General features: G+C 36.5%; 1 protein-coding gene across 1 annotated transcript in view; it reads left to right on the top strand.

Annotated features, from left to right (window-relative positions):
* CEP128 (centrosomal protein 128kDa) overlaps window positions 1-23,546 on the top strand; it is a 477,957-nt gene that overhangs the window by 39,017 nt on the left and 415,394 nt on the right. Inside the window, exons 7-8 of the mRNA XM_011949470.1 lie at window positions 1,319-1,410; window positions 5,604-5,676. Coding sequence (XP_011804860.1) covers window positions 1,319-1,410; window positions 5,604-5,676 — 165 coding nt within the window. The remainder of the gene's footprint in view (window positions 1-1,318; window positions 1,411-5,603; window positions 5,677-23,546) is intronic.

Here is a 23,546-nt window from a genome sequence, read left to right on the forward strand (position 1 = left end):
GAAAATCATGATTGCAAAACTTAAGTTTTTCATTCACTATACTACGTCACTCCTTTCTTTTTATGGTTCTTCCTCATTAAGTTCGTTCTCAAAATTACCCTTAGCTCCACTTGCCTGTGTACTTTCTTAATGCCCCCGTAAAGAATTTGTGGTTTGTTTACATGTCGCTCTCGTATGAGATTGTGAACCACTTCTCAGTAGCTGGCACTGATAAATTGCTTAATGTGCATTTGTTGAAATGAATCAGTTTGTTGTTTCTTCAAGTCTGTTTAACGTAGTTTTATTATAAATCATGCTATTTATATTCAGCATATATATTTACAGTTAAAGTTACAATAATGGGAATGAATACCATATAACCCCCACCCAGGCCACTAAGTAAAGCATTATCATACCCCCAAGCCTCTTTTATACTCCATCTTTTCCCAAGGGGTATCCACTATTCTGACTTCATACGTATCATGACACTGTTTCTGCTTTAAAAAACAGTTATTTTTTTACTTTTTAAATTTTTACTACCTACATCTTATTTAGTGTTGCTTGCCTTTAAACTTTATGTAAATGGGATACTACTGTAATCTTTTGTAACTTCTTATTTTACTTGATGTTATGTTTTTGACATTCAACTTGACTAATGCGTAGGTATCTTTGATTGTTTCAGTTCCACTGCTATATCATACTCCAGTGGAGGAACACACCACAATTTATTTATCTTGCTGTACATTTGGTTTCTCATGTTCTCATTATGAATAATGCTGCACCATACTTTCTTGTACATGGTTCCAAGTGTACATGAGCAAGAGTTTCTCTACAGCAGGAGTTGGCAAACTAAGGCATTGTAGGCTGATAGAATAAAATTTTACTGTAATTCAGCCATGCTTATTTGTTTACAGTTACTTTTGCGCTACAGTGGCAAGATTAACTGTGACAGAGACCGTACAGCTTGTAATCCTGGCATAGTCGCTATTGAACCCTTTACAGAAAAAGTTGGCAGACTGGTTTTCTCCTTCTTTCTCTCTCTCTCTTTTTTCTTTTTCTTTTACTCTGATTAAGGAAGAAGCAGATGCCTTCTAGAGCGTAGAATTCTGAAGGAGTAGAATTGTACTGTAGAAAATGTGATGGTAAATGTTATATACGGCTTTTAAAAATTTGTTTTTCTTGGAAATTTTTTCTTTCAAAATAGGTGTTTTCTTTCATAATAATATTACAGAATCTGGTTATTATCGCAAAGAACAAGATCTTATTCTTACCTTTGGCGAATCTTCCTGGAAGAATTCAACAGAATTCTAAACGGATAACTGTGTTTTGCCTTTGCTAGCTTCATGCTTTTCATCAGTCTCTTCGAGACCTCAGCAGTGAACAAATTCGCCTTGGAGATGATTTCAACAGGGAGCTTTCCAGAAGGAGCCGGTAAAAGCAGCCTATGGTTTTTATGAGAGGGATAAATTATGAGGAGAATAAATTAGCTTCTGTAATTGACATATTTATCTAGATTTTTAAAGTGTTGTTTTTATACAGTATCTTAAAATTTATTAACAGAACAGTTTACAGCCCTTTGAATTTAGAATATATCATGACTCAATGTTAGACAAATTAATTTCCTATTTCTAAAAAACACTTTAACTTAATGCAATGGAATGCTGACGTTATGGAGGGATACATTGTGAGACTTTTGCAAAGAGGTAGATTTGCAAATACGTTGGAGAGAGAGACACAAAGACTGACTCGCTAGCTGACTGACTTTTGGCATTGCACACACAAAAAAGAAGTGTAACATGAAGTTTGTCAATGAACATAAGCCATTGCAGAATGCAATACTTTAGCTTTTAGTTGAATTCTTTGAGGGTCAGTGGTTAACGTCTGCCCCATCTTCACAATTTTGTCAATCTGGATAGTCCCCAAGAGCTGTTATTTAATTTAAACTTCTTTACTCTCTTTCCATTTTTGTCATCACCAGTGGCAAGTGGCTTTCTTTTGGAGGCCATGTTTTGCTGAAAAACAAAGATTTTTATGCCTTCCTAAGATTTACAATCCACATACAGCAATGATTAGGGAACAATAAAGCTGAATTGAAATTTGTTTACGATATTTGCTTGCTAACTCCAGCTACCTAAATCATACCACGCACTAGTTCTGTGTTGCTGCAACAAAAATAGTCAAAACTATAAATGTTAAATCTATGAATATCAAGTATAGGCTGTAATGAGAATGAAAGATTCTACCATTATTACTAGTGCTATTAGCTAATATTATTGAGCCCTTATTTCATGATTTAACTTTAATTCTAGTAACTACCCTTTGAGGTAATCATTATTTTTTCCTCTATTTTATGGATGAGAAAATGGGCACAGAGAGATGAAATAACTCAGCTCTCTAGAAATCAAACAGGAAGGCTGTAGCAGAGTCAGAATTAAAATCCAGGCAGTAAGGCCCCAAAGTTTCTGTTCTTTATCACTTACAGTATATGGTGGTTCAAAATCATTTTCACATGTGACTGATACGAATAAAGCATTTAAATTCCTGGATCGTGAGATATATTATTGAGCTATATTGCTAACCTTTTAAACTGGTAAGACTTATTTAATATTTAGGTTTTTTTTTTTTTCAAGTTGATAAAATTAACAAAATGACATTAACACTTAAATGTATTGTAGGAATGGTTTTATTACATAACCATTACTCATTTCAAGGAAGGGTGTAAATTAAGCACTGGGAGCATGAGTTACAGGGAATAGTTGCCTTGTAAGAAGATACAGGGGAAGTTGCAGGGATGATTTAGTTGATTAGTTTCAATGGTCATTTAAATAACCAATATTGGACTGGGCTGTTAGTATCTGGTAATAGTTTTTGTGATCTATCTATAGGCTGGTACCATCTGGTAATAGCTTTGTGACCTGGAGGCATGTGTGAGGCAGAAAACTTTGTTTAACCCAAAATAGGAGTTAGGTTTCTTGGGAAATGAGGTGGCTTGCCTTTGTGAATGTGTAAAATTTCTGGATGCTGTTCTGCTTTACTTGTACCACAAATTCTTACTTCATGTTTATAAAAATAATGGACAGGGAGTTAAAAAGTTTAACTTTCTATTTGATGTTGAAAGGTTGATACTCTCATTTAATTACTGATTTTTCATTTTTGACATTTATTACAAAACATACATTAGATAATGAAAGTACACTGGGAAGCAAGCTTTTGGAAAGGATTAAGTAAAGTTTAATTCAGAAATCACCTACTTTCGATGCCATATGAAGAACTGATTTGGGACAGGTGCAGTGGCTCAGGCTGATAATCCCAACACTTTGGGAGGCTGAGGCAGGTGGATCATTTGAGCTCAGGAGTTTGAGAACAGCCTGGGCAACATGGCAAAACCCCGTCTCTACTAAAAATACAGAAAAATTAGCCTGGCATGGTGGCACGTGCCCGTGGTCCCAGCTACTTGGGCGGCTGAGGTGGGAGGATTGCTTGAGCCCAGGAGGTTGAAGCTGCAGTGAGTTGAAATGAGTCACTGCACTCCTGCCTGGGTATCAGAGTGAAACCTGTGACAAAGGAAAAAAAAAATTGATTTGAGGAGGACACGGTAGAAGTCTGTTGCACTAGTATATGAGAGCTGATGATGACCTGGCCCAGGATTATGGCAGGAGAGAGATGGACAGGGGTGTGTTTGAAGATACTGTTTTTGGAAATCAGAGAGACAGGATTTGGTAGTGGTGGGTGAGCGAGAATAAACTAAGGATGACTCTAAGATTTTCAATTTGAATAACTAGGTAGATGGTGATTCCACTTCCTGAGATATGGAAGACTGGTTTGGGTAGGTGAGGTGTAGAGAGTTTGGCCTTGAATATATTATGTTCAAGATGCCTGTGAGACATGCAAATGGAAAGTAAAATATTCAGATAGATATTTACTATGGAAAAGTAAGGAAAAGTCTCTGTTGAGGTAGGAAAAGGAAAAGTCTCTGTTGAGGTAAAATTTAAGAGTGGTCAGCATGGAGAAGTGTCATTTGGAACCATGGAAATGGATAATAACAAGAGAGAAACTATAGGGAGGATATCAAGGACAGGACTGAGTTGCAAGGAGTTGTAATATTTAGGAATCTTATGATAGAAGGAGGAGCTGACCTGAGATGGAATAGCTAGTGAGATGGGGGAAATTCTAGACAGCATAGAACCACAAAAGCCAAGAAAGGGGCTGTAATATTTATGGGTGTTGTGTCAGGTTCTTGCAGTTACTGATTTTTATTATTCTTTGGTATTCCACTATATGAATATACAGCAATATATTTTAACATTCTATGCATACATACAGAAAGACATTTTCAGAGGTTTAAAGTCTTCGAAAATTTATCTTTTTAAGGTAATTTCCTCAAAAGGAAATATACCTCAAAAGGAAATAAGGATACATAAGTTCAATAAGATTGTAACCAAGAAATACAAAGATAAAGATATTAAGAAATAGTAAAATTAACCTGGGGATTCAGTGAAAGAAACCCTGGAATGACAGTCATGGAGCAGGCCCAGGAAGTATTCACTCTACATTAGAGCAGGAAAGTAAGTGTCCTTTGAGAAGAAGGTTGTCAAAAAGAGTGAAATAGATGGTTTGTTGACCATTCAGTAAGAAGTGGGAGGAAAATATCAATGATGTGATAAGTAAGGCCCATATAAAGCCAAAAGATAATGAGAAAGCTTGGAAAAGACAAGAACACAAGAAAGTTATGATTCAAGTGTGAAGCTGACTAAAATGTGAGCATGACAGAATGTGAGCACAAAGCATCAATTCCATCAATTTCATATGATGGAATAATTCATAATATTCATAAGACATATAAATATATTACATAAAACTCTACAGGTCCAATAGAACCCAAATGGTAATAACATAATCTGAAATTAGAGAATGAGCTAAGTATTTCAAAACAGCCAATTGAAAATGTCTTGAGTTGAACATGATGAAAGCAACTAGCAAAATAATTAATAATGGAAATGGTTGTGCATGATTCACAGAGGGAAGTGCAGCCAGAAGTAAGACAATGCAAGACAGAAAGGCTTTTTCTTTTCTTTGTAAATCTTTCTGTACGATTTGTTCATTTATCACGTTTGTTATTAATTTAATGAGAAACAAGGTAATGGGAGGTCGGTTAGTGAGGACAGAGTTTGCACAGCACACTTTGAGGTAATTTCTTTATGAATTGCTAGAAAGAGCATGTAAGATCAAGAGTTTTTGTTCTCTTTTGTCCCTCTCTCTCTCCCTTTTTTCTTAATTTAAAATGGGAGATATTGCAACATGTTTGTTTACTGAGAGTGATGTTCCAGTGTAGCAGCAGTTCTCAAAGTTTGGTCTCCAGACCTGCAGACCTCTATTCCTGCATCACCTACGAATTTTAGAAAGGCATATTTTTGGGCCTCATGTCAGATTTGCTGATTTGAAATCTAGGGGTCGGGATCCAGCAGTCTGTGTTTTAACAAGCCTTCTGGGTGTTTCAGATGTTTATACCATTTGAGAACCACTAAAGTAGAATATTTTGTAATAACATAATTATCATGTTAAGCATTTCACTAGTTCTGTGTATTTTCTAAATATCCAAGTTTAAATCTTTTTTTGTGGATTAGGTCGGATGCCGAAACAAAAAGGACTTTGGAAGAATTGACTGATAAACTTAATGAAGCCCAGAAACAAGAAGTGGTGAGACCTCTTTTTTAATAAAAAGTTTTATTTCACATATAGAGGATGGGTGGGCTGGCCATAATCACAGTGAAGTTTAGTAGAGTTTTACCTTTTGAGTGGTATGTCCCATTTTGTCTAAAAGTGTATTCTTGTAGCTCTTATAAAATGTTCATGAATTTTGGGTATTTATATTTGGTATATTTATATTTAGGGTATATTTATTTGGTATTGACATTTAAGTATTTATATAACAGTATTAGCATATTAGAGAGAGAGTCAACATTTGTTTTAACTAGGTTAGAGTTTATGATGACTATTTGAAAGATAATTTAAGTTTTACTGGCTCTGATTGTTCTGTAGTTTTTGTGAAATGATATTTGAGAAGTGCAGAATGCTTTTCTTTTCTTTTTTTTTTGAGATGGAGTCTCGCTCTGTTGCCCAGGCTAGAGTGCAGTGGCCGGATCTCAGTTCACTGCAAGCTGTGCCTCCCGGGTTCACGTCATTCTCCTGCCTCAGCCTCCCTTGCAGAATGCTTTTCATAGTGGTTTTGTAGCGCTCCCCATTTTCAGGTCGTCTCACATGTGTGTAGTTACAATTGCTACAAAGACCTCTTTGCTGTCTGTTTTTTTCTGATATGGTTCCAGTTGAAAATACTCCTAATTCCCAAGCTCTGTTATCTCAAAGTCATGTTGTTGACACTCACTGTTCAGTGATTTATTTTTATCAAATCACTATCCTTGGTGGAATTAGGTTAAAAAAATACAGTCTATATAGTGTTACTTTCTTTACATTATCAGTTTGTCTTTTTAGGAGGAAATGGTTAATGGTCACTAAACTTGCGAATTTGTCAACTTCAGGAGTGTATTTATTCATTTCTCATAATACCTTTTATTCAAGATAAGGAAAGTGAGCAGGATTTTTTCCTGAATATATTTTATTCACATTGAAAGTTTCCTAGTAAAAGTAGATAATTTTTCTCCAGTTGTTAATTTGTTTACAGTTCCTTACGTAGATACATTGAGTTCATTTTGGAGTTTGAATTTATTGGCTGAATGTGCTAAGAGATAAAAAGATCAACGAAGTTGATCTTTTTGAAAATAAGGTATTTGAAAATTTCTCTTATAGTAAAATTTGCTTATTTTAAAAATATGAATAAACACTTGGCTACATGAAAATTCTTTTTTGTTTTTGGTATTAAGTTTTTTGTGAAGAGCCGTAGAAAGGTGAAGATACAATGCCTGTCTTCTGCTGAAGTAGACAACATTTTTGCAATTAATGTTAGGCAATGTGGCATCTAATGTGTAATATCAAGATATATTTATTTTTTTGCGTAAAGTTCTAGATTTTTTCAGATGTACCAAGGGTACCTTCAATTTAAACTGTACCAGTCTAAAATATCTGAAACATCACATACTTCCAAAAAAGGACTTTTCTGAGATTAACAGTTTGGTGCTTTTCTTAGTTAATTGCAATAGTTCACACAGTACGAAATCTGTGCTATTGTCTGATTTACATACTAAACAAGAGCTGAAGTACACATTTAAGAATGTTGCTCTAAGGTCCTCTTTAACTTACTAAGTAATATTCTATCTTGTCTCATAAATTCCAGAGTGGAACCTGTTACTTGACAAGGGAAGCTGCTGAAGCTCTCTCTTCTTTTTTACTTGTTTAAAAATTTAAAAATTCGGAGGTATACATACAGAAAAGTACATGTATCAGTGTATAGCTTGATAAATTATCATGAGGTGAACATACCCTCACCGCCCAGATCTAGAAATAGAATATTACCAGTATTCAATAAAACTTCTAATTTCTCTTTCCAATCACTTGCTTTCTAAAGATAATCACTATTTTGCCTTTTAACCCTATAATTTCCCCCTGTTTTGAACTCCTTGTATTAATGGAACCATATAGGACAAGTTTTTTTGGTCTTTGACTTCTTTTGCTAATCATTAGGATTGTAATGGGTGTTGTGTCAGGTTCTTGCATTTTGTTCATTTTTATTGTTCTTTGGTATTCCATTGTATTGATATATGGCAATATATTTTAACATTCTATAGCTACAGATAGATAGTTGGATTATTTTAAATTTGGGGCTTCTATGGATAATACTGCTATGACCACTCTTATTCAATATTTAGTGAACATGTGCATGCATTTCTGATGGTACATAACATGGAGTGCAGATCCTAGATGCCTTCAAATTTAGTAGACACCAAAAAATAGGTTTCCAAAGTGGTTGCACTAATTTACACTCCCACTAACAGTGTATGAGAATGCATGTTGCTCTTCTTCTTTCCAACACTTGCTATTACTTGTCCTTTCAATAGTAGCTATTATGATAGGTGTTTATGGTGTCACATTTTGGTTTTCTTTTGCATTTCATGATTACCACTGATGATGAACATATTTTCATATGTTTGTAGACTGTTGGTTATTTTCTTGTTTGAAGTGCCAGTTTGCATCTTTTGTCCACTTTTCAATTGGGTTGATTGTCTTTTTGTTATTGTTTTGTAGGAGGTCTTTATATATTTTTTTCTTTTTTTTTTTTTTGAGATGGAGTTTTTCTCTTGTCATCCAGGCTGCAGTGCAATGGCACGATTTCGGCTCACTGCAGTCTCCGCCTCACGAGTTCAAGTGAGTCTCCTGCCTCAGTCTCCCGAATAGCAGGGATTACAGGCGTGCACCATCACACCTGGCTAATTTTTTGTGTTTCTAGTAGAGATGAGGTTTTGCCATGTTGACCAGGCTAGTCTTGAACTCCTGACCTCAGATGATCCACCCACTTTGGTCTCCCAAAGTATTGGGATTACAGGCATGAGCCACTGCGCCTGGCCTATATATTTTCTATATGAGCACATTGTGAATTTTTTATATTGCACGCATTATCTAACATATTGCAGCTTGTTTCTTTTCATTTTTATATTGTTCTTAATGGGACCTTCTATTGAATTTTAATCCAGTTTAATTTTCCATCTTCTCTTTTGTGGTTAGTACTTGTTTGACCTGTCTAAGAAGTCATTCCCTATATTTAGATCACAAAGATGTTCTCTTGTGTAATCATTTAGAAGCTTATGGTTTTACCTTTCACATTTAGATGTGAAATTGGTATTTGTGGTATGAATTAGGAGGAATACATTTTATATGAATGTTTAATTGATTAAGTTCCGTTCATTAAAAGGACTACTCTTTCCCCACTACTTTACAATCGTATCTTTGTTATACATCAAATGTTCATATGCACAAGCATCTGTTTCGGGACTCTTTGGTCCCCTGGATCTATCCAAGTGCCAGTATTCCACTGTCTTGATTACTGTTGCTTTGTATTTAGTTGTGATAGGGATAGAGTAACTCCTTTCATGCTGTTCTTCAAACTTGTCTTGTGTGTTCTTTGCATTTTGCATTTCCATATATATTTTGAAATCTGCAAATGAAATTATTAAAAATCTGGGATCTTGATTGGATTACATTGTTTCTATAGGTCAATTTGAAGAGAACTGAAATCTTTATAATATCCAGTTTTCCAATTTATAAACATAGTATATCTTTCCAATAATATTTTATGGTTTTTTAAATCTAGAAGTTAAAAAGATTTTTTTAAAAAATTTTTTTGAGGTATAATTGACGTAGAATAAATGGCCCATATTTAAAGTGTACAGTTTGATAAGTTTTGACATAAGTGTATACCTGTGAAACCATCACTGCAGTCAAGATAAGGACACACCCATCACCCCCCAAAATTTCATGCCCACCCTGCCCTGATAGGCCCTTTCCCTACCCCTAAAACTCAAGTTTAAATGTAACTATCCTTTTACTTATTTTTTTTTAGTAAATTTTATTTTGTAAATTTAAGCTATGCAACATGATGTTATGGGATATACATGGATAGTATAAAGATTATTACATTGAAGTAAATTAACATATCTGTCCTTTGACAGTTACCCATTTTTTTTTTTTTTTGTGGCAAGAACATCTGAAATGTTCTTATTTAGCATGAATCCCATATACAGTACTGTTTTATTATCTACAGTTCTCATGTTGTCCTTTGGATCTCTAGACTTGTTCATCCCACATATCAGCTACTTTGTATCCTCTGACCTGCATCTTCCCATTTCATCCCCTCTAACCCCTCTGTCCCTGGTAACCACTGTTTTGTTCTCTCTTTCTGTATATTTGATTTCTTTTTGTAGATCCCATATTTAATTAGTGAGATCATGCAATATTTTTCTTTTTTTGTCTGGCTTATTTTACTTAGCATAATTGTCCTCCAGACCCAGCCATATTGTGGTAAATGAAAAGATCTCATTCTTTTGTAAGTCTGAGTAATATTTCATTGTATATATGTACCACAATTTCTTTATTCATTTTTCTATCAACAGACACTTAGGTTTTTTCCATATCTTGGCTATTGTGAATAATGATGCAATGAACATAGGAATGTAGAATCTTTACATGGTGATGATTTTATTTCCTTTGGGTATATGCTCAGCAGAGGGATCATGTGTCATTTGGTAGTTCTATTTTTAATTACTCTTTCTGCATACTCTTGTCAACATTTGTTATTTTTTGACTTTTTAAAATAATAACCACCTTTACAGCTGTGATGTGGTATCTCATAGTGGTTTTGATTTGCATTTCCCTGATGATTAATGATGCTAAATACCTTTTGATGTAGCTGTTGGTGATTTTTGTCTTCCATGGAGAAATGTCTGTTTAGATCCTTTGCCTGTTTAAAAAATTGGATTGTTTGTTTTTCTACTATTGAGTTGTATGAGTTCTTTGTTAATTTTGGGTATTAACCTCATCAGATTTATTGTTTGCCAATATTTTTTTCAATTTGTAGGCTGCTATTTCATTTTGTTGATTATATCTTTTGCTGTACAGAGCAGCAAAAGATGTAATTTTTTTTTTTGATTTGAAGTAGTCCCACTTATTTACTTTTGCTTTTGTGGCCTGAACTTTTGGTTTGATACCCAAAAATCATTGCCAACTTCAGTGCCCAGGAGATTTTCCCCTATGTTCTCTTATAGGAGTTTTATAGTTCCTGGTCTCACAGTTAGGTCTTTTATCCATTTTGAGCTTATTTTTATGTATGGTATAAGGGTTCACTTTCTTTTGCATGTGAAATTTCAGTTTTCTTAACACCGTTTATTGAAGAGATTCTTCTTTCCTCATTGTGTCCTATTGGTGCCCCTGTCAAAAATTAGTTGACCATATCTGTTTGGGTTTGCTTCTAGGTTCTCTGTTCTGTTCTATTGGTGTATGTGTCTGTTTTTATGCCAGTACCACACGGTTTTGATTACTATAGCTTTGTTATATAATTTTTAAATCAGGAAGTATAATTCCTCCAACCTTGTTTTTCTTTCTTGGAATTGTTTTAGGGTCTTTATGTTTCCATACAAATTTTAGGATTTTTTTATTTTTTTATTTTTATTTTTTTCTGTGAGGAATGCCATTAGGATTTTGAAAGGGATTATACTGAACCTATGTATTGCTTTGGGTTGAATGGATAATTTAACAATATTAATTCTTCTGATTCATGAGGGTGGAATATCTTTTCATTTATTTTTTCATTATTTTGTCTTCAATTTCTTTCATCAACATCTTACAGTTTTCTGTGTACAGGTTTTTCACCTTCTTGGTTCAATTTATTCTTCAGTTTTTTAATTTTTAAGACGTGACATATGTATAAACATATACATATTTCATGAAATATTTCTATTCAGGCATGCAATATATAATAATCACATCAGGATAAATGGGATATTCATCACCTCAAGCATTTATTCTTTGTTACAAACAATTCAATTATACTCTTTTAAGTATTTTTAAATGTATGATTAAATTTTCATTGACTATGGTTGTGCAGTCAAATACTTGGTCTTATTCATTCTTTTCATCTTTTTTTTTTTTTTGTACCTATTAACCATTCCATCTCCTCCTCACCCTTCAACTATCCTTCTCAGCCTCTGGTAATCAATCCTCGTACTCTCTGTGAATTTGATTGTCTTAATTTTTAGCTCCTACATGTGATGTTTTTCTTTCTGTGCCTGGCTTATTTCACTTAACGTAATAGCCTCAAGTTCTGTTCATGTTTTTGTAAATGACAGGACCTCATTTTTTTTTATGGCTGAATAGTACTCCATTGTGTATAAGCACCACGTTTTCCTTGTTTATTCTTCTGTCGATGGACACTTAGATTGTTTCCAAATCTTGGCTATTGTGGATAGTGCTGCAATAAATGTGGGAGTACAGATGTATTTTTAATATGCTGACTTTCTTTGTTTTGGTTATATACCTAGCAGTGGGACTGCTGGATCGTGTGGTAGCTCTGTTTTTACTTTTTTGAGGACCCTCCATACTGTTCTCAAAATAGTGCATATACTAATTTACATTCCCATCAACAGTGTGGGAGGGTTCTCTTTTTTTTTTCCACACCCTTGCCAACATTTGTTATTTATTGCCTGTTCAGTCTGATGATAGTTTCTTTTACTGTGCAGTAGCTCTTTAGTTTAATTAGATCCTGTTTGTCTATTTTGGCTTTTGTTGCCATTGCTTTTGGTGTTTTAGTCATGAAGTCTTTGCCCATGCCTGTGTCCTGAAAGGTATTGGCTGTTTTCTTCTAGGGTTTTTTGGTTTTAGGATTTACGTTTAAGTCTTTAATCCAACTTGAGTTTATTTTTGTATAATGTGTAAGGAAGGGGTTCAGTTTCACTTTTCTGTATATGGTAGCCAGTTTTCCCAGCACCATTTATTAAATAGGGAATACTTTCCCCATTGCTTGTTTTTGTTAGATTTGTCGAAGATCAGATGGTTATAGATGTGTGGTGTTATTCCTGCGGCCTCTGTTCTGTTCCATCGGTCTATGTATCTGTTTTGGTACCAGTACCATGTTTTGGTTGCTGTAGCCTTGTAGTATATTTTGAAGTCAGGTAGTGTGATACCTCCAGCTTTGTTCTTTTGGCTTAGGATTGTTTGGCTATGCGGGCTCCTTTTTGGTTCCATATGAAATTTAAAGTAGTTTTTTTTAGTTCTGTGAAGAAAGTCAATGGTAGCTTGATCAGCATAGCATTGAATCTATAAATTACTGTGGGCTGTGTTGCCATTTTCATGATGTTGATTCTTCCTATCCATGAGGATGGAATGTTTATCCATTTTTTTGTGTCCTCTTTTATTTCCTTGAGCAGTGGGTGTAGTTCTTGAGGAGGTTCTTCATGTCCCTTGTAAGTTGTATTCCTAGGTACTATATTTTCTTTGTAGCACTTGTGAATGGGAGTTCACTCATGTTTCGGCTCCCTGTTTGTCTGTTACTGGTGTATAGGAATGCTTGTGATTTTTGCCCATTGATTTTGTATCCTGAGACTTTGCTGAAGTTGCTTACCAGCTTAAGGAATTCTGGGGCCGAGACGATGGGGTTTTCTAAATATACAATCATGTTCTCTGCAAACAGAGACAATTTGACTTCCTCTCTTCTTATTTGAATTTATTTTTCTTGCTTGATTGCCCTGGCCAGAACTTCCAATACCATGTTGAATAGGAGTGGAGAGAGAGGCCGTCCTTGTCTTGTGCCGGTTTTCAAAGGGAATGCTTCCAGCTTTTGCTGATTCAGTATGATATTGAGTATGGGTTCCTCATAAATAGGTCTTATTATTTTGGGATATATTCCCTCAATACCTAGTTTCTTGAGTGTTTTTTACCATGAAGGCTGTTGAATTTTGTTGAAGGCCTTTTCTGCTACTATTGAGATAATCATGTGGTTTTTGTCATTAGTTCTGTTTATGTGACGGATTATGTTTATCAATTTGCATATGTTGAACCAGCCTTGCATCCCAGGGATGAAGCCAACTTGATCGTGGTGAATAAGTGTTTTGATGTGCTGCTGGATTTGGTTTGCCAGTATTTTATTGAGGATTTTTGCATCAATGTTCATCAGGGATATTGGCCTGAAATTTTCTTTTTTTGTTGAGTCTCTGCCAGATTTTGGTATCAGGATGATGCTGACCTCATAAGGTGAATTAGGAAGGAGTCCTCCTTTTTTCTCTTGTTTGGAATAGTTTCACAAGGAATGATACCAGCTCCTCTTTGTACCTCTGGTAGAATTCGACTGTAAATTGGTCTGGTCCTGGGCTTTTTTTGGTTGGTAGGCTATTAATTATCTGCTCAATTTCAAAACTTGTTATTGGTCTATTCAGGGATTTGACTTCTTCCTGGTTTAGTGTTGGGAGGGTGTTTGTGTCCAGGAATTCATCCATTTCTTCTAGATTTTCTAGTTTATTTGCATAGAGGTGTTTATAGTATTCTCTGATGGTAGTTTGTATTTCTGTGAGATCAGTGGTCATAGCCCTTTTATAATTTCTTATTGTGTCTGTTTGATTCAGATCTCTTTTCTTCTTTATTAGTCTGGCTAGCAGTCTATCTATTTTGCTAATCTTTTAAAAAAACCAGCTCCTGGATTCATTGATTTTTTGAAGGACTTGTGTCTCTATCTCCTTCAGTTCTGCTCTGATCTTAGTTATTTCTTGTCTTCTGCTAGCTTTTGAATTCATTTGCTCTTGCTTTTCTAGTTCTTTTAATTGTGATGTTAGGGTGTTGATTTTAGGTCTTTCCCACTTTCTGATATCGGCATTTAGTGCTATAAATTTCCCTCTAAGCACTGCTTTAGCTGTATCCCAGATGTTCTGGTACATTGTGTTTTTGTTCTCATTGGTTTCAAAGAACTTCTTGATTTCTGCCTTAATTTTGTTATTTACCCAGTAGTCATTCAGGATCAGATTGTTCAGTTTCCATGTAGTTGTGCAGTTTTGAGTGAGTTTTTTAATCCTGAGTTCTAATTTGATTGCACTATGATCTGAGAGACTGTTTGTTATGATTTCTATTCTTTTGCATTTGCTGAGGAGTGTTTCACTTCCAATTATGTGGATAATTTCAGAATAAGTGCTCTGCAGTGCTGAGAAGAATGTATATTCTGTTGATTTAGGGTGGAGAGTTCTGCAGATGTCTATTAGGTCCACTTGGTCCAGAGCTGAGTTCAAGTCCTGAATATCCTTGTTAATTTTCTGTCTAATTGATCTGTCTGATATCGACAGTGGGATGTTAAAGTCTCCCACTGCCATTATGTGGGAGTCCAAGTCTCTTTGTAGATCTCTAAGTACTTGCTTTATGAATCTGGGTGGTCCTGTATTGGGTGCATATATATTTAGTATAGTTAGCTCTTCTTGTTGCATTGATTCCTTTACCTTTATGTAATGCCCTTCTTTGTGTTTTTTGATCTTTTTGGTTTAAAGTCTGTTTTATCAGAGACTGGGATTGCAACCCCTGCTTTTTTTTTTTTTTTTTTTTTGCTTTTCATTCACTTGGTAAATATTCCTCCATCCCCTTATTTTGAGCCTATGCGTGTCTTTGCATGTGAGATGGGTCTCGATTCTGTCCAATTTGCTAGTCTGTGTCTTTTAATTGGAGCATTTAGTCCCTTAACATTTAAGGTTAATATTGTTATGTGTGAATTTGATCCTATCATTATGATGCTAGCTGGTTATTTTGCCCACTATTTAATGCGATTTCTTCCTGGTATTGATGGTCTTTACAATTTGGTATGTTTTTACAGTGGCTGCTACTGGTTTTTCCTTTCCATATTTAGTGCTTCCTTTAGAAGCTCTTGTAAGGCAGGCCTGGTGGTGACAAAATCCCTCAGCATTTGCTTGTTTGTAAGGGATTTTATTTCTCCTTAGCTTGTGAAGCATAGTTTGGCTGCATATGCAATTCTGGATTGAAAATTCTTTTCTTTAAGAATGTCGAATATTGTCCCCCACTCTCTTCTGGCTTGTAGTGTTTCTGCTGAGAGATCTGCTGTTAGTCTGATGGGCTTCCCTTTGTAGGTAACCCGACCTTTCTATCTGGCTGCTCTTAACATTTTTTCCTTCATTTCAACCCTGGAGAATCTGACAGTTATGTGTCTTGGGATGGCTCTTCTCGAGGAGTATCTTAGTGGTGTTCTTTGTATTTTCTGAATATGAATGTTGGCCTGTCTTGTTAGGTTGGGGAAGTTCTCCTAGATAATATCCTGAAGAGTGTTTTCCAGCTTGGTTCCATTCCCCCCGTCACTTTCAGGTACACCAGTGAATCATAGGTTTGGTCTTTTCACATAGTCCCATATTCCTTGGAGGCTTTGTTTGTTCCTTTTCATTCTTTTTTCTCTAATCTTGTCTTCATGCTTTATTTTATTTAGTTGATCTTTAATCTCTGATATCCTTTCTTCTGCTTGATCGATTTGGCTTTTGATACTTGTCTGTGCTTCACGAAGTTCTTGTGCTGTGTTCTTCAGCCCAATCAGGTCATTTATATTCTTCTCTAAACTGGTTATTCTAGTGAGCAGTTCCTATAATCTTTTATCAACGTTCTTAGCTTCCCTGCATTGGGTTAGAACATGCTCCTTTAGCTCAGAGGAGTTTGTTATTACCCATCTTCCGAAGCCTGCTTCTGTCAAAGTCAAACTCATTCTCTGTCCAGTTTTGTACTGTTGTTGGAGAGGAGTTGCAATCATTTGGAGGACACGAGTCGTTCTGGTTTTTGGAATTTTCAGTATTTTTCCTCATCTTCATGGATTTATCTACCTTTGATCTTTGATGCTGATGACCTTTGGATAGGGCTTTTCTGTGGGCATCCTTTTTGTTGATGTTGATGTTAATGCTTTCTGTTTGTTAGTTTTCCTTCTCACAGTCAGGCCCCTCTGCTGCAGGTCTGTTGGAGTTTGCTGGAGGTCCACTTTAGACCCTATTTGCCTGGGTATCACCAGTGGAAGCTGCAGAACAGCAAATATTTTGCTGTCTGTTCCTTCCTCTGGAAGCTTTGTTCCAGAAGGACACCTGCCTGATGCCAGCCGGAGCTCTCCTGTATGAGGTGTCTGTTCACCCCTGCTGAGAGGTGTCTCCCAGTCAGGAGGCACGGGGGGTCAGGCATCCACTCGAGGAGGCAGTCTTTCCCTTAGCAGAGCTCAAGTGCTGTTCTAGGAGGTACGCTGCTCTCTTCAGAGCCAGCGGGCAGGAACATTTAAGTCTGCTGAAGCTGCGCCTGCAGCTGCCCCTTTCCCCAGGTGCTGTGTCCCAGGGAGATGGGAGTTTTATCTATAAGCCCCTGAGTGGGGCTGCTGCCTTTCTTTCAGCGATGTCCTGCCCAGTGAGAGGAATCTAGAGAGTCAGTCTGGCCCCAGGTGCTTTGCCGTGCTGTGGTGAGTATTACATACAGTCAGAGTTAACACTATGAGGGGAAAACCGCCTACTCTAGCCTCAGTAATGGCGGATGCCCTTCCCACCACCAAGTTCGACTTCAGACTGCTATGCTGGCAGCAAGAATTTCAAGCCAGTGGTTCTTAGCTTGCTGGACTTTGTGAGAGTGGGACCCACTGAGTGAGACCACTTGGCTCCCTGGCTTCAGCCCCCTTTTAGGGTAGTGAACGGTTCTGTCTCACTGGGGTTGCAGGCACCACTGGGCTACAAAATAAAAACTTCAGCAGCTAGATCATGTCTGCCCAAACAGCCGCCCAGTTTTGTGCTTGAAACCCAGGGCCCAGGTGGTAGAGGCACACAAGGGAATCTCCTGGTCTGTGGGCTTCGAAACCCATGGGAAAAGCATAATGTCTGGGCCAGATAGCGCAGTCCCTCACAGCACAGTCCCTCGTGGCTTCCCTTGGCTAGGGAAGGGAATTCGCTGCCCCTTGCACTTCCCGGTGAGGCGATGCCCAACCCTGCTTCTGCTCACTCACCGTGGGCTGCACCCACTGTCTAGCCAGTCCCAGTGAGATGAACTGGATACTTCAGTTGGAAATGAAGAAATCTCCCACCTTCTGTGTTGGTCTCTCTGGGAGCTGCAGACTGGAGCTCTTCCTATTGAGCCGTCTTGACAACTCTCTGTAGAATAGTTATTAATCCCTTGTCAGGTCGATAGTTTGCAAAAATTTTCTGTCATTTTCTGGGTCGTCTCTTCCTTTTGTTGACTGTTAACTTTGCTGTGTGCAAACTTTTTAACTTGATGTGATCCCATTTGTCCATTTCTGCTTTGGCTGCCTGTGTTTTTTGGGTTATTATTCAAGAAATCTTTGGTCACTCCAATGTCCTGGAGAGTTTGGTCCCCAGCGTTTCCTTGTAATAGTTTCATAGTTTGAGGTATTAGATTTAAGTCTTTAATCTATGTGATTTGATTTTTGTCTATGTCAAGAGATAGGGATCTAGTTTCATACTTCTGCATATGAGTTTTCCCAGCACCAGTTATTGAAGAGATGTCTGTTCCTTTTCCCAATACATGTTCTTTGCAACTTTGTCTAGAATGAGTTTGGTGCGGTTGTTTGGATGTGCTTCTGGGTTTTCTATTCTGTTTAATTGGTCTATGTTTCTGTTTCTATGCCAGTTCTACGCTGTTTTGGTTACTATAGCTCTGTAGTATAATTTGAAGGCAGGTGATGTGGTTCCTCCAGTTTTGTTCTTTTTGCTCGGGATAGCTTTGAATATTATGGATCTTTTATAATTCTATATAAATTCTAGGATTTTTTTTTCTATTTCAATGAAGAATGTCATTGATATTGCACTGAATCTGTAGATTACTTTGGGTAGTATGGGCATTTTAACATTATTGATTCTTCTAGTCTATTAACATAGAATATCTTTCCATTTTTTAATGGTTTCTCTTTAATTCCTTGCATCGATCTTACATAGTTTTCACTGTAGAGATCTTTCACTTTTTTGTTTAATTCCTAAGTATTTAATTTTTATCTTTAGCTATTGTAAATTGGATTACCTTCTTGATTTCTTTTCCAGTTTGTTTACTATTGACATATAGAAATGCTACTGATTTTTGTATGTTGACTTTGTATCCTGTAACTTTACTGAGTTTATCAGTTCTAACAGTTTTTTGATGGAGTTTTTAGATTTTTTCAAATAGATGATCATGTCATCTGCAAACAAAGATAATTAATTTGACTTCTTCCTTTTCGATTTGGATGCCCTTTATTTCTTTTTTTCCCCACTCTCAAAGATTCAGCCTTTATTTTATTTTATTTAAAAAATCTTTTCATTTAAAATTTTATGGGTAGGTAGTAGGCACGTATATAATTACGGGTACATGAGATGTTTTGATATGGGCATGCAATGTATAATAATCACATCAGAGTAAATGGAGTATCCATTACCTCAAGCGTTTATCCTCCGTGTTACAAACAACAATTATACTCTTTTAGTTATTCTAAAATGTACAATTAAATTCTTATTGACTGTAGTCACCCTTTTGTGCTGTGAAATACCGGGTCTTATTCACTGTATTTTTTTTATACCCATTAAGCTTCCTTCCTCTTACCCATCCTCCCACTACCCTTTTCAGCCTCTGATAACTACTCTTGTACTCTCCTGCTCTATGAGATCAATTGTTTTTATTTTTAGACCCCACAAATAAGTAAGAACGGGTGATGTTTGCCTCTCTGTGTTGGCTAATTTCATTTAGCCTAATGACCTCCAGTTCCATCTATGTTGTTGGAAATGACAGAATCGCATTCTTTTTATGGCTGAATAGTACTCCGTTGCGTATAAGTACAATTTCTTTATCCATTCATCGTTGATAGACACTTAGATTGCTTCCAAATTTTGGCTATTGTGGATAGTGCTGCAACAAACATGGGAATGCAGATGTCTGATACACTGATTTCTTTTGTTTTGGGTTTATACCTAGCAGTGGAATTGCTGGATCATGTGGTAGCTCTGTTTTTAGTTTTTTGAGGACCCCCCCATATCATTCTCCGCAGTGCTTGTACTAATTTACATTCCCACCAACAGTGCAGGAGGATTCTCTTTTTTCCATACCCTCACCAGCATTTGTTATTGTCTGTCTTTTGGATATAAATCATTTTAACCGGGGTGAGATGATATCTCCTGTAGTTTTGATTTGTATTTCTCTGATGATCAGTGATGACTTTTTTGTATGCCTCCTTGCCATTTGTGTGCCTTCTTGTGAGAAATATCTATTCAGCTATTTTGCCCATTTTAAATTGGATTATGAGATTTTTTTCTGATAGAGTTGTTTGATCTTCTTATATATTCTGATTATTAATTTATTGTCAGATGAATATTTTCTGTCATTCTGTGGGTTGTCTCTTCATCTTGTTGATTGTTTCCTTTGCTGTACAGAAGCTTTTCAACTTGATGTGATACCATTTGTTTGTTTTTGGTCTGATTGCCTGTGCCTGTGTGGATGCCCTTCCTTTATCATGTCTGATTATTCTAGCTAGGACTTCTGGTGCTATGTTGAAGAATGGTGGTGAAAGTGGGCATTCTTATCTTGTTCCAGATCTTAGAGGAAAGGCTTTCATTGTTTCCTCATTTGGAATAATAGTTGCTGTGGGTCTGTTGTATATGGCTTTTCTTATGTTGAGGTATGTTCCTGTATATTCAGTTGTTTGAAGGTTTTTTATCATTGAAAGGTTGTTGAATTTTATCACATGCCTTTTTAGTATCAATTGAAATGATCATATGGTTTTGTCCTTCATTCTGTTTATATGATGTATCTCACTGATTAATTTGCATGTGTTAAGCCATCCTTGCATTTCTGGACTAAGTCCCACTTGGTCTTGATGACCTTTTTTAAATGTGTTATTGAAATCATCTTGATAGTATTTTGTTGAGGGTTTTTGCTACAGTATTCCTCAGGGATATTGGCCTGTAGTTTCCTTTTTTGATGTGTCTTTATCTGGTTTTCATCTTAAGATAATATTGGCCTTGTAAAATGGCCAATATTACTCTGTTACTCTTCTTACTCTATGTTTTGGAATAGGTTGAATAGGATAAGTATTAGTTCTTTAAATGTTTGGTAGAATTCAAAAATGAAGCCATTGGGTTTCAGGGTTTTCTTTGCTAGAAGACATGTCTTTTATCTCTTTACTTGTTATTGGTCTGTTCAGCTTGTGGATTTTCTCATGGTTCAATCTTTGTAGGTTGCATCTGTCTAGGAGTTTTCTTCTAGATGTCTTCTAGGTTTTCCAATACATTGGCATATAGTTACTCGTAGTGGCCACTAATGATCCTTTGAATTTCTGCAGTAGCAGTTGTAATGTCTCCATTTTCACCTCTGATTTTATTTGTTTGGGCATTCTCCATTTTTTTCTTAGTTAGTTTGGCTAAAGGTTTGTCAATTTTACTTATCTTTTTAAAAAAACAACTTTTCATTTCATTGATCTTTTGTATTTTCTTAATTTCAATTTCATTTATTTCTACTCTGATCTTTGTTGTTTCTTCTACTAATTTTGGGTTTGGTTTATTCTTCTTCAGTTTTTTTTAGTGCTATCATAAATGGAACTATTTTCCTGATTTCTTTTTCAGTTAGATTGTTGTGTATAAAATTGTAGTAATTTTTATGTGTTGATTTTCTATCCTTTATGAGCTTATTTTTTTTAATAGTTTTTTTCTTTTTTGTGTGGAATCTTTGGGGTTTTTGATGTGTAGGACCATTTCCTCTGCAAATAGAGATAACTTTACTTCTTTTCCAATTGGATGCATTTTATTTTTTTCTTGTCTGATTTTTCTTGCTGGCACTTTTAGTACTATGTTGAATAGAAGGAGGGGGGCATCCTTGCCTTGTTCTGGATCTCAATGGAAAAGCTTTCGATTTTTCTTCGTTTTTATAATGTCCACTGTGGGCTTTTCATAAATGGTTTTTATTATGTTGAGGAACTTTCTTTATATGCCTAAATTTTTGACAGTTTTTATCAAGAAAGTATGTTGGACTTCGTTAAATGCTTTTTTTTTCCATCAGTTGAGATTAGAATGTGGTTTTTATATTTTGTCCTGTTAATATGATGTATGATATCAATTTGCATATGTTTAATCAGCTTTGTATGCCAGGAATAAATCCTATCTGGTCATGGTGTATAATTTTTTTGGTGTGTTGTTGGCTTTGATTTGCAAATTTTATTGAGGATTTCCATCAGTGTTCATCAGAAAGATTGTCATAGCTTTCTTTTCTTGTGATGTCTTTATCTGGCTTAGGTTTCAAAGTGATAATGTGTTTTGATGTATTTCTTCCACCTCCATTTTTTGGCAGAGTGTAAGAAATTTTGATATTAATTCTTGCTGCTCTTAAAAATTGTCTTCGATTTTTGACAGTTTGATTATGATATGACTTGAAGAGGATCTTTTGAGTTGAATCTATTTGGGAACATTTGAGCTTCATAGATCTGGTATCTGTATCTTTTCCAAGACTTGGGAGGTTTTCATCAATTATTTCATTAAGTAAACATTCTTTTCTCTGTCTTTTCTCTCTTTTTTTTTTTTTTTTGAGACGGAGTCTTGCTCTGTCGCCCAGGCTGGAGTGCAGTGGCTGGATCTCAGCTCACTGCAAGCTCTGCCTCCCGGGTTTACGCCATTCTCCTGCCTCAGCCTCCCCAGTAGCTGGGACTACAGGCGCCCGCCACCACGCCCGGCTAGTTTTTTTGTATTTTTAGTAGAGACGGCGTTTCACCGTGTTAGCCAGGATGGTCTCGATTTCCTGACCTCGTGATCCGCCCATCTCGGCCTCCCAAAGTGCTGGGATTACAGGCTTGAGCCACCGCGCCCGGCCTGTCTTTTCTCTTTATGAAATTCCCAGTTGTGAACATTTGCTTGATGGTTTTTTATAAGTCTTTACTCTTTTTCATTCTTTTTTCCCCTCTGGTTGAGTCATTTCAAAATACTTATGTCAAATTCACAAACTCTCTCTTCTGTTTGATCTAGTCTGCTGTTACAACTCTCAATTTTATTCTTGTCTCATTGATTCAGTTCTTCAACTCCAAGATTTATGTTTGGTTCTTTTTTTAACAACATGTATCTCTTTGTTGAATTTCTCATTCAGATCATTAATTGTTTTCCTGTTTTTATTGAATTGTCTATTTGTATTTTCTTGCATCTCATTGGAGTTTTTAGGGTGTTATTTTGAAATTCCTTTGGGGCAATTTATAAATTTTTGTTTCTTTGGGATCAATTACTGTATAATTATTGTGGTTCTTTGGTGGTGTCATATTTCCTTGCTTTATCATTTTTTTCTGTGTCCCTGTGTTAATTTCTGTCTATCTAGTGGTACAGTCACTCCTTCCAAACTTTACAGAGTGGCTTTTGTAAGGGAAAACGTTTAGCTGCAGATGGGCCTGAGAGTCCTGCTGTGCAGGGTGTGGTGGCTCTGCTTCTGTGTCAGTGCAGTGTTGTAGTCTCTGTGAAGCTTTTTCATTTGTGGTTAATGTTAGTGATACCTGCAGAGCCTCAGTGGTCTAGGCTGAAGGAATTTGTGTTAGTGACAGTGACTGTGTAGGTTATTAGAGCAAGGGTTTTAGGGATTCTCCTGTTTTTGTCTTCCTTAGAGTGGGGATTCTTAGCTGAGAGGATCTCTCTTGAAGTTGGATCTGACACGGTTCACAGGCTGCTACAGTGGCACTAGGATCCATGGCACAGATGCTCAGAGTGGTCATGAGGTCAGGATCTTGCACTCATTGTCTTCTGAAGCTATTGTAGCACCTGGGACTTGAGGTACAGAATCACTCTCCAAGGCATGAGGGGATGCAATTCTTCCAGTAAGCTAAGGTTTGTTGCTCTAAGGGACAACCTGGTAGCTCAGGCCCGAGGGTTGGGAAGCAGCTGTGATTCTTACCCATGGGAGCAGGGTACCACACTTGTATGGCTCCAGCGAGGAAGGGATGCTCCAGAGGCTCAGGCCCTGGGGTTGGGTACAACTGCAATTTGGGACCTAAAACCAACAGGGCACAGTAGAAGGCTGGACTCCAGGATATGAGGAATCATTCAGTGGTGACTCTGGACTCCAGGATATGAGGAACCATGCAGTGGTGACTCTGGACTCCAGGATATGAGGAACCATGCAGTGGTGACTCT

Source organism: Colobus angolensis, unplaced genomic scaffold, assembly GCF_000951035.1.
Source record: "Colobus angolensis palliatus isolate OR3802 unplaced genomic scaffold, Cang.pa_1.0 Scaffold3, whole genome shotgun sequence".
Lineage (NCBI taxonomy): Eukaryota > Metazoa > Chordata > Mammalia > Primates > Cercopithecidae > Colobus > Colobus angolensis.